Source organism: Sinocyclocheilus grahami, unplaced genomic scaffold (genome assembly GCF_001515645.1).
Source record: "Sinocyclocheilus grahami isolate Dianchi unplaced genomic scaffold, SAMN03320097.WGS_v1.1 scaffold80.1, whole genome shotgun sequence".
Lineage (NCBI taxonomy): Eukaryota > Metazoa > Chordata > Actinopteri > Cypriniformes > Cyprinidae > Sinocyclocheilus > Sinocyclocheilus grahami.
Genome location: NW_015505259.1, coordinates 594768 through 606993, shown reverse-complemented (window position 1 = coordinate 606993; position 12226 = coordinate 594768). Strand labels below are relative to the sequence as shown.

The 12226-nt window shown below is 38.8% G+C and overlaps 1 protein-coding gene across 3 annotated transcripts in view; it reads left to right on the top strand.

Annotated features, from left to right (window-relative positions):
* Positions 1 to 11763, top strand: part of col18a1b (collagen type XVIII alpha 1 chain b) — a 49657-nt gene extending 37894 nt beyond the window's left edge. For all 3 annotated transcript variants that reach the window (XM_016273630.1, XM_016273629.1, XM_016273628.1), the window contains exons 29-42: positions 5100 to 5171; positions 5274 to 5339; positions 5448 to 5481; positions 5695 to 5748; positions 5870 to 5904; positions 6013 to 6126; positions 6218 to 6365; positions 6573 to 6637; positions 6730 to 6858; positions 7878 to 7910; positions 8143 to 8514; positions 10220 to 10417; positions 10519 to 10634; positions 10728 to 11763. In XM_016273630.1, the coding sequence (XP_016129116.1) occupies positions 5100 to 5171; positions 5274 to 5339; positions 5448 to 5481; positions 5695 to 5748; positions 5870 to 5904; positions 6013 to 6126; positions 6218 to 6365; positions 6573 to 6637; positions 6730 to 6858; positions 7878 to 7910; positions 8143 to 8514; positions 10220 to 10417; positions 10519 to 10634; positions 10728 to 10932 (1641 nt within the window). In that variant the 3' untranslated portion in view covers positions 10933 to 11763. The remainder of the gene's footprint in view (positions 1 to 5099; positions 5172 to 5273; positions 5340 to 5447; positions 5482 to 5694; positions 5749 to 5869; positions 5905 to 6012; positions 6127 to 6217; positions 6366 to 6572; positions 6638 to 6729; positions 6859 to 7877; positions 7911 to 8142; positions 8515 to 10219; positions 10418 to 10518; positions 10635 to 10727) is intronic.
* Positions 11764 to 12226: the final 463 nt, after the last annotated feature.

Below are 12226 nucleotides of genomic sequence, written 5' to 3'. Positions count from 1 at the left end.
CAACACTTGCTGGAAGAGGTGAGAAGTAAGGTTTGAGCCTTGATCGCTCTGAATGATTTTTGGAATTCCAAACACTGATATAAATTGGGTTAAAGCTTTGAGAATAGAGCGAGAAGTAATACTGCGCAATGGATACGCCGCCGGGAAACGGGTATTTAATCACATAACAGTGAACAAATAAATGCTTCCTGAGATGTTCAAAAGGTTCACCAGTAGCTTCAATTGGTCGCAAAGGAAAAGGTTTTAACATCTGATTCGGTTTGCTAGTTAGTTGGCAGGTCTTACAACTTTTAACATAAGCAGAAATATCTTGCTTCAAACGCGGCCAAAAAAAATATTGCAACAAGCAATCGTAGGTTTTACGCACCCCTTGGTGACCTAGTTGATCATGCGCAATTTCAATCATCATTTGTCGATACTTTACAGGAACAACTACTTGAAAAACAGGATCCCCAACAAAATCATCCTTGTGAGGAACATTTTCGCAGCAACACCCCAACGTGAACAAAATAGCCACGAGCCACACTATCCACTTCACCTGGAGAAACAACACTCTGGAACAGTTCATCCAAAGAGGAATCACTGCGCTGTTCTTTTCCCAATTCCACTGCAAAGACAGGAAAAGACAAAGCAGATAAGTCAGGCATTGACACATTAGTACATATTTTAATTTGGCTCTCCTTCTGAGTACATGTCTTTTCACCACACGACTCCTCATTTTCACGTTCCCTTGCACGAGTCACATCACACACAGAATCCTGGCACAAAATATTAGACTCAGTGGTGGTTTTACTATTAGGATTAACCACAGGAAACACTGAACTATCAGCCCACACCCGGTCACCTACTAGTCCATTTCCCAGAATCAAATGAACTCCGTCCACTGGTAAACCAGGGCGTACTCCCACTACCACCTGTCCTTGCACCAAATCAGACTGAATCGTAATCTTATGCAGTGGCACAGGCAGAGTATTTAATCCTATTCCCCGAATTAACACATCCTCATCCATATAAGACTGTGCAAAAACTGATTCCAAGATAAACTAATCTATGGCTCCAGTGTCCCTTAGTATCTTAATCGGAATCTCTTCTTTCTCTCCAACAAGAGACACAAGACCTTCTGTAACAAAAGGAGAGTAAGAAGAAAAAAAACATTAGGGTTTTTATTCCCAACAGATTGGCCTTCCACCACCTGGATTGGCGCCGCAAGAACTGTGGGCTTAACATGTGAACCCTGTGTAAGACGTTTGGACTTATTTTTAAGAACAAAACCATCTGCTTTCCAATGTCCTTTCTCATGACAATAATTGCATATTTTATTTGGGTCAAATTTCCTCTTGAAAACATGACTGCATTTAGGCGAAGACTTTACAGGCACTGCAACCTGCATATCACAAACATGCCAATCAGCAAAAAAAGTTATATGCGTCAATACAAAATCGTCTGCCAATACAGCTGCTTCCTCCGGCATTTTAACGTAATGCTCACCGATGTACAGTATGTAGCGCCTTTCTCATGACAATAATTGCATATTTTATTTGGGTCAAATTTCCTCTTGAAAACATGACTGCATTTAGGCGAAGACTTTACAGGCACTGCAACCTGCATATCACAAACATGCCAATCAGCAAAAAAAGTTATATGCGTCAATACAAAATCGTCTGCCAATACAGCTGCTTCCTCCGGCATTTTAACGTAATGCTCACCGATGTACAGTATGTAGCGACACGCCCTGGGACTGAATTTTTAAATTGCTCTAAAATCATTAGGTTACTTAAATCATCCAATGTTTTTACATCTATTGCTGTGCACCAACGATTAAAGTGTTTCCTCAGGTCACGCACAAATTCTAAGTGAGTCTGCGTCTCTTCTTTCTTCTATAATCGAAAACACTGTCTATACGCTTCAGGAACACACTCATATACTTTCAAAACTGCAGCCTTAACGATGTCGTAATCTTTACAGTCATCAAGTGACAAAGAAGAAAAAGCAACTTGGGCTTTTCCAATTAGAACACACTGTAATAGCGCAACGTGATTCTCATCTGACCAGTTTCTTAATTCCGCCACACGTTCAAAAAGAGTGAAAAAAGTATCAGGAACTTCTTCATTAAATTTCGGAACCAGTTTTAAACATGAAACGAGTGAAAAATACATACCTCGTTCTTCCGTGCAGTTAGAAAATGTACCCTCCCTCATCAAGTTCAATTTGAGAGCTTCTACTTTCAACTTTGCTTTTTCCAACTCAATTTTACCCTGGTCAGAATGATGTCTCAATTTCTCATGCTCCATCTTTAAAAGCAGTAGTTCTTTTTGTTCTTTAAATGACAGATTAATTTGCAATGAAGACGCAACTGGTACAGACTCTTCCATTTTTAAAATGCCTTTTTCAACCAAATTCGTTCTTAAGATTACTTTAATATTTTCTTTGAGCCTCTTATCGGAAATTTCAATTTCATATCGATCCGCAATTTTTAACAATTGTTCCTTCGTACATTTTTCCAAAAAATTACAAAAGGGCGATTTAACAAAAAAATCCATATCAGCCATGAAAACAATCACCAGAAATCAATTATAAAGTGCAATTAAATAACGATCATTTTCCCTCTACCTCTATTTTAAACAAATACCTACCACAACCCTAGTCTTCATGCGATTACTGGTGGGGGGTACTTACGCACTGTAGCCCGCTGGGTGAAAAAACGCAACTGGTAAAACCAGCGACACCTTACTCACCACGGATGTGCTCCCAAGATAAATACTACTACCCACGTTCACCGCACCACTACAAAAAAACAACATACTCGACATGTTTCAAAAGAAACATGCCTCTATGCCTAAGAGGGAAAATCACGTTCAAACAACATAATTACTCACCACCTGGCGACTTCACACGGCGACTAATTTACTCCGGCACAAACTAACTCACGTGTGTCTCAATTATCAAACACTATTCAAAATTAAATACAATTAACGAAATAAATTAAACAAGGACGAGCCCCCAATTTGTTACGACCCATGGCTCAAGGGAAGCAACAAACAGAGGACACACGCGAACCAAATAGTTAGCTTTGAATATAATTTATTCAAAAGCTACAGTCACATAAAAAAGTAAAGAACACCATAAAGAAAACAACTATGTATTGGAAACATCAGTAGTGCCAATGTGTAATGCGAAATGTATGGCTGGAGGGAGATGTAGAGTACTGCGGTGTTGAGGTGCAAGGGCAAACTCAAGCCAAACAAGCCACAAAACCAAATATCCAAAACCGGAGCCCCCCCCCCTGGCTCAAGCGGAGGCCTCTTTTAAAGGGAGCGTCTGATAGAGAGCAGGTGTCTCAAACGACGGCCAATCAAGGTAGTCTGTGGACTCCTACAGCGATTCCACGAACAAACGACAGGGGTCGTCACACTGAGCCTCTCCAAAAACCTCTCACTGCCAGTTGTTCTACTCCCGGACCGAGGGAACACTTGGCACAGACGCACTGGCACACAGCTGGCCGCGGGGCCTTCACAAGTATGCATTTTCCCCAGTGAGCCTTCTTGCACAGACACTGTGCAAGATCAGGGAGGACGAAGAGCAGGTCCTGCTCGTGGCGCCTTACTGGCCCATTTGGACTTGGTTCCCGGAGCTGATGCTCCTTGTGACAGCCCCTCCTTGGCAGATTCCTCTGAGGAAGGATCTATTGACTCAGAGATGGGGCACCCTGTGGCACCCGCGTTCAGACCTCTGGAAACTTCATGTCTGGTCCCTGGACAGGACGCGGAGGTTCTAGGTGACCTACCCCAAGAGGTAGTTGACACCTTCACTTCGGCGAGAGCACCGTCTACGAGACATGCTTACGCCTTGAAGTGGAACCTGTTCGTCGAATGGTGTTCTTCTCACCAAGAAGACCCCTGGAAACGTCTGATCAGAATAGTGCTGTCCTTTCTGCAGCAGGGGTTGGAGCGAAGGCTGTCTCCCTCCATCCTTAAAGTCTACGTGGCTGCGATTGCTGCCAACCACAACCTGGAAGCAGTCGAGAGTGACCGACTCAAAGAGAACGTCTCGGTTACGCATGTAACCCTCATTCCCTGAAGGAGGGAACGGAGATGTCACGTCCCGTGTCACGCTCCTCAGCGAAAACCTGAATATGCGCTGCACCAGCTGCCTACTTATACTCACGCTGTGATCAGCGGCAGCTGGATGCAATAATCGCATGCCAATGTCCATTGGCTCGTTTAGTTACACTCGAAGTAGATTGGTCTCTCTAAGCGAGATCCCAATTCGTCAGTCATCCGACGTGACGTCTCTGTTCCCTCCTTCAGGGAATGAGGGTTACATACATAACCGAGACGCTATGCTTTTAATTTAATTTAGTAATGTCTCTGATTTCAGGCAAAATTACTATATTGTGATACATTTTCTTATTGTGGTTGAAAATTACATATATTGTGGTAAAGCTTTTGGTTGAACATTACTTAGATGATGGTAAAGATTTTTGTCATATTGCCCACCTCTAAGTAGTAAAACAGGGAGCAGCTAGAATGTCAACACATAATGGTTTAATAATCAGAGACCGTAAATCACAGGAACTCCAAATTTGGTAGGTTGATCTTAAATCATTCTCATTACTCAGGCACACACAAAGGCTTACTGCCATTTGTTCACTCTGAATTAAGCTAGTACAGAAAATTATATGGAGTCCCATTATAAATAGTTATCAAAATCATGTTTAACTGTAATTCAGCATGGTCTCAAAATAAAAATAACGGGCATGGTCACCGTTACTTAAATGGCCAGTAACACAGTAAGATTTTATAATACAATTGTTTGTATGTGTCAGTCTAGGCACCAGACAAACATAAAAATGACCTGTGGGATCATTAGTCCAATCAGCTTGAATTTTTGCATGTAGTTTCTTTGTCCTACTTCTTTCTTCTTTCTCACATGCTAACTATCAAAATATGCTTAAGACCTTGAAAAATATGAGCTTGACTAAGATGCCTAAACCCTGATAACTGTTGCTTGCAGCTAATACATGTTTTTATTGAATATTATTATTTTTATGAGTTCGTAATTTGGTATATTCCTGATCATGCAATATTCTTAATCAAAAGAGTCGTCCTGGACTAAATGGTAAAAAAGGAGCGAAAGGCGATTCAGGTGGAGGATATGGTTATGGATATCAGGTAAGTAATGAACAACTTAATACCATTTATTTTGTTTTAATTGTTACTACAGAAGTGTAGAGTATACTATATACAATACTACAGATTTTAAACTGGTTTTAGGGACCCCCTGGGCCGCCTGGGCCACCTGGTCCTCCAGGACCTCCAGTTTCTGTGGGACAATATGATGTGAGTAATTAATGTTTTTAAAAATATACAAGTACCTCATATCTTGTGGGTTTGTTATAAAAATAGTATTTGTGCTGGCTCACAATATTTAATTTGATCTATCTTAAGGGTTATGATGACGGCAGCTCAAGATTTCCCTATGGTGAGTAAATAAATCTGATTTGTCATTTTCCAATCCATATCTGGTGTTATCACATTCCAGTTTAGTTTAGCATGAGTATGTGTATAAGAATATTTGTTTGTGATGTGTGCTCTTATGCCAAATAATTTGTATTAGTATATTTGTATATTACTTTGGATAAAAGCATCTGCTAACTGAATAAATGTAAATATATCTGAAATTTCATTACCTCAGCTATCAAAGGGGACAAGGGTGAAAGAGGAGCACCTGGCATCCCTGGCTTGCCAGGTATGACACATCAAGCCTTTTTATAGAAACAGTTGAATAAAGATTCAGAACAGTGAATATCTTTTTTTTTCTAAACTACAAAATGTGAACATGATTTGAATGTCAACATTGTCTGTCATAGGTCTCACTACTACCTTTGACATTTATGCATTTAAGGTATGATGATTCCAAATGTATACAAGATTCTTGTTTACATGTAATGTTCTGCTGACTATGTGCAGCGCATGGAAATTGGACTTGATTTTGTAATATGTTATGCTGTAGCATGAGATGAAAGGGGAGCTTGGTCCTAAAGGACATAAGGGAGAACCAGGAGCAGGTTACTATGACCCTCATCATAGTGGAGCACAAGGTCCACCCGGAAGACCTGGACCACCGGTGACAGCACAGACATGAAACAATGCTTCTTGGATTCTGAGTAAACCTTTCTTTCTTCTTGTTGACTAAATGTTTTTTTTTTTTGGTATAGGGCCCTAGAGGAGAATCTACTAGTGGGCCTCCAGGACGTCCAGGGCCTCCTGGAGCCCCAGGAATCGGTTATGATGGTCGCCCAGGTAGTCCTGGTCCACCTGGACCCCCGGGATCGTTGCTGCCAGGTGCACACCAATCCCCACAAAGTAAGGAATTTACACACAGCCACTCACACGTAAAAGATATTTTGGGTGCTGAGGGATGCATATTTGAACCTGACCTGTTTCATGTCCTGATGTAATTTCTAGTCTCTCCCTTTTTTCAGTCTTGTCTCAAACTGCCCTATCCAATAAATGCAAAAGCCGATAAATAAAAAGATTTTGCCTTTTTATTTTAATACCTTGATCCTTTAGCAATCAGTATTCCTGGGCCTCCTGGACCTCCTGGACCCCCTGGACCTCCTGGACATTTAACTGGGGTGAGTTTACAATATACTGCAACACTACTTACTGTCTGTAGGCACATTGATGACATCTTTTCTAGTTAGTTGGTCTGTTACTTTTTCCTCAGGTTATGGTGTTGAGGTCTGTTGACACCATGACTGCAACAACTATCCAGTATCCTGAAGGCACGCTAATCTATGTAAAAGACAACAGAGAACTTTATATGAGAGTACATGATGGCATCAGAGAAGTCATGGTAATTGTCTATTATTGTTTCTCCATCTTTTTGTAAGAAGAGTTTAAACTTAAGCCTTATTTTGCCGACCACACACACGCAAACCGCAGCATATATGAGAGTGATTGTGCGCAAAAACAAAGGTCCATTAGGTTGTGCACATGTGAGGAACACATCCATTCATGCTCATAGTCAGTGGAGTATACTTTGAAAGGCTTTCACCCTCAAATGTGTGCTACCGTAAGAGTGAAATGTGGAAAATTAAGTATACCTAGGACTTAATTTTTGTGTTTTTGTGAATTTTTTCACAGACAACACCACATGAATGACTGAACATTTAAATAGAACAAATAGAACATTTTGCGGAATGCTAGCAGCATTTCTCAGTCAGTGCCCTGTTGAAAAAAACAGCATATGCTGCTTAGGTATGTTTTGAAGCATGGCTGCTGGTTTAAGCTGGTCCTTAGCTGGTTTAAGCTGGTCAAGTGCTGGTCATGTGCTGGTCCTAAGCTGGTCCTGAGCAGGAGCTAGTTGGTTTGAAACAGCTTAGGACCAGCACATGACCAGCTAAGGACCAGCTTAAACCAGCTCAAACCAGTAGCCATGCTTCAAAACATACCTAACCAGCATATGCTGTTTTTTTTCAACAGGGTGGGCAATCAGTTTCTCAATCAAGGGACCAAACCAATAGGCAAGTGGCAAAAGTGGTTTAAAACACCTATCGGTTTGAAAATGGCCACTAATTGAAACACCCGATTTGATTTAGCAGAGACACAAGTATCAAATAGAAGGGCCATTCAGATTCGCGGTCAAGAGTAGTGAAGTGGTTACACCTATTGAGTGGCAAAAAAACTGAGGGGCAACATTAGTGTTTCACTTGAATGCCACAAAAGCACACCCAAAATTTAAAAGAACAGTTGTGTAATTGATTTACAAACAAGAAATTGTAACTACCTTTTTACAGATTGCCGAAAGCTACAGAAAGATAGATATTTGCTGAGAACATTATTATGCCTGATTTGTGGTCATTTTTATTTCAGCTTGGTGAATACACTCCATTCCCCAAGGGTCTGGTGAGTAACATAAAATGTACAGAATTTAGTAATTAAGTAATTAATAAACCTTTGTATAACACACAAGCTACAAATCGAGGGCAAAAATGGTCACAAGGATTCCTACTGAAATTACTGGATTTCGCACGCAAAATTTAGTAAATGTCACCGTATCTTAAGACGTAAGTTATGGGATCAAATAATACACTGTATGTTTTTCCCCTTGCTACGTTTTTGCCCTGTTGGTTTCTAGGATAACCCGATGGAAGCAGTTGTGCCTCCACAAGTGGTTCAGTACTCTCAGGATTACCCCACAACCTCTCCCCAACAAGGCCCTCCACAACCAGGAGCCCAGTACCCTGTGCCACTTGATCCCAGACTTCAGCCATCATATGACCCACACCATAGATATACATTTCCACACTACTATTCTCCAACTGATCCACGACACTCTCCATCAATCGATTCAATTTACCAGCACCATCCTGATTCCAGAAAGCACATTCCCAGCAGCCACCCAGATCATTCTGGCTATCCTGACAGCAGATATGAACGTACACACCACCACAGGCCCGTCATTCAAAAGGCTAAGCTTCCAGCTCACACACACACATCAGGCCATGCAGTAAGTATCTTATTTAAATGAGGTGTAATTGTGTGCTAGTCTGTTCATCTGTTTCCTACACCCCATGACGAATTTCCTACTAATTATAGTAGGAAGTAATCTGCAGCATACTGTAAACAATCATCAACTGCTAATGGACTTGCTGAAAGGCTTGCTTATAATAACAAGCATTCACAAATATTGGGTATAAAAAATGCAGAGTAAAAGATGGTGACATTATTCTACTCATGCCTCAAGGTGAAAAAGTTGACAATTTACTTGCAGCAGCATTTGCACAAATTTAAACACATACTATTATATGCTATCACCGGCAAAACCACGTATAAGACCGTAGTGTAATTAAGATGAGAAGTTAATGTATGTTACAGTAAATGTAACTTACACACAGACATTATTGAAACTAACTAATATATCTGGACATTTTCCTTTATTTACTGAAATATTGATGGATATTTCTAAATGCTTTTTTGTTATAGATTTTGACAAAACATAAGTGTAACACATCTATAACACATCTGTTGTGTTTGCCTTCTTTAGAAATAGTAGAGGATAATAGGGATTGAAAATAAAAGACAAAACTCACAAGGGAACAGTGTTCGGGGTAACGCATTACAAGTAACTTGAGTTACATAATCAGATTACTTTTTTCAAGTAACTAGTAAAGTAATGCATTACTTTTTAATTTACAGTAAAATATCTGAGTTAAATAAGTAATGCCAGTTACTTTGTTTTCCCATGTATTGATTAACAGCTCTCCTGTCCCCATGCTGAGAGAAATCGGGAGTATGTGCAGAGATGTTGTGTGTGCGGTGTAAACATTATGGTTACTGTAGTTCTTGACTATAAATGTAAACATGCATTTACTCATCTCACTTGCACAAAAACAGATTCAGTATTCCTCAAAATGCATAAAATAGCAGTATAATAACAGTGAAATTCAAACTCAGAATATGATGCAAACCTGCAATAATTAAATATGTTAATAACTGAATTTACATTTACTTCAGCCTGAGGCTTATTCATTTCACTTTTGGTGTGAAAGGGCTTTTACACATGCCAAAAATATATATTTTTTATATTAAAGCAAGCAAGCCCAGCCCAGATGAGAAAAAGTAATACAAAAGTAACGTAACACATTACTTTCCATAAAAAGTAACTAAGTAATGCCATTAGTTACTTTTTAGGGAGTAACTCAATAGTGTAATGCATTACTTTTTAAAGTAACGCTGCAAGGGAAATCCACAACACTTGGTAAAACTAAAAAAGCTCTTGCCACAGAAGCTTTTGTGATATCAGTCACATTAAATTAGCTTTAAATAGCCTTAAATTATTTTACTGTCATACACCACCATTCAAAAATGTGGAATCAGTAATTGTGTGAGCAGAAGAGGCTTCTTTCAAAAACATTCTAAAAATCTCACCAACCCCAAACTTTTGAACGGTAGTGTATAAAAAAAATTATATTTTTTAAATAAATAATATTCAAAATGATTTGTTACAGACCTCAACTGTGATTTATGTGATATATTAAAACATGCAGGTGATGTGTACAACTAATCAATATTGTTTGTACAGCATATTCTAAAAAATTCAGAATTTGTTCATAGAAAGTGCAAAATGTCAGGTGATGTCCTTTTGTATAATCTAAATAATTTTTATCTTCTTGTAATGTATAACTATCTGTCACCTGATTTTTTCACCCTAGCTGCACCTGATCGCTCTCAACTCACCCCAGCTGGGCAACATGCAGGGTATTAAAGGTGTAGATCACCAGTGCTTCTTACAGGCCCAAGCCATTGGGCTAAAAGGAACGTTCAGGGCTTTCCTGTCATCCCAGTTACAGGATCTATACAGTATTGTTCGACAGAACAACAGGAAACTGTTACCCATAGTCAATCTTCAAGTAAGATTCTTCCTTTGTCCACACACAACACTATTGTTTTACAGAATATACTGTAATCTCTTTAATATAGTCTTTTACAGAGCTGTTTAATATGTTCACAGGATGAGGAATTATTCAGCAACTGGGAATCCATCTTTAATGGCTCAGAGGGCAAGATGAATGATAATGTGCACATCTATTCATTTGATGGTCGAGATGTTCTTGATGATGATGCCTGGTAAGTAGGTCTATCACATATCCACAGCTAAAATCTTAACAGAACTGATTAGTCTGATTAACCCATTTTTTTTCTCTATAACCACTTTAATAGGCCAGAGAAGATGGTATGGCATGGATCAAGCACTCAAGGAAGCAGGCAGACAGACAGCTACTGTGAAACATGGCGAACAGGTAGTCATGCCGTCACTGGCATGGCTTCCTCTCTCCAAGAAGGCTACCTACTTCAGCAGTTGCCACGTGGCTGCAGCAGCTCTTTTATCATACTGTGCATTGAGAACAGCTACATTGCTGAGTGAACCAAAATCTTTGCTAAACCAAAATTTTCCTTGAGTCACACCACAACCTGACATTTTTATGATTGATGGTGATACTGTTTATGTTCATTTACATGTATTTTAGAATTTAATTTTGACTATTTTTTATGTATTAACTGCTGTGTGACAGCCATTTGTTTCAAAACAAACAATGATATACTTTGCTTTTTGCATCATAAACCTTACAACAAACATTTTGTCATAGCAGAGAACCTACAATGAAATACTTGAGCATTTAAAAATAAAATTGATTAAAGCTAAATTCAGGGGGGAAATTACTGTCTTATGTTTTATATTTTTTAACAAAAATGTACATATTTCACAAATAGCAGGGCAGTATTGAACACCCTCAGGCAAAAACATTTATGTACAGCTTATTTTAAAATGGACATTCGCAAGTGCCTTCACAATATATTGCCAAAGAAAAGGGCTACATTCCAAATTTTAATAACTAATTCTCTTTAAACTACTTTGTTGTCATAACCATTTTCATTCACATTTGTATTTGATTTTATGTAAACATATCTATGTAACCTTTCCACATTTTTATACTTTGCAACATCAAACATTCCATGATGTAATGCAAAATGACTGGTTGACTTTCTCTACAGAAAGACGACGACTATTAATAAAAATATGTAAATCATTGTTTTTGTATTATTATTTATTTTGGTTTAGTTTTTACACATAACCTGAATACAATTTTAAAGAGTTGCAGTTCTCTGTACTTTACAGCCTGCTGTATTCTGCAGTTCAAATGTGACCACTAAAAATATCAAAGACATTATTACTTTTATCTTTACTGTATTTCAATGGCACTTACATTAATAAACATGTTATAGACGTTCAATTGTTTACTCATCACTGGTTGCTTCACTTCTAAAAATTCTGTAATATTTGAGAAATAAATTGATTGATACTCGTCTTACCTCAAATGTTTGAATGGTACTGTGCCTGTGTGTATATATACAGTGGGTACGGAAAGTATTCAGACCCCCTTAAATTTTTCACTCTTTGTTATATTGCAGCCATTTGCTAAAATCATTTAAGTTAATTTTTTTTCCTCAATGTACACACAGCACCCCATATTGACAGAAAAACACAGAATTGTTGACATTTTTGCAGATTTATTAAAAAAGAAAAACTGAAATATCACATGGTCCTAAGTATTCAGACCCTTTGCTGTGACACTCATATATTTAACTCAGGTGCTGTCCATTTCTTCTGATCATCCTTGAGATGGTTCTACACCTTCATTTGAGTCCAGCTGTGTTTG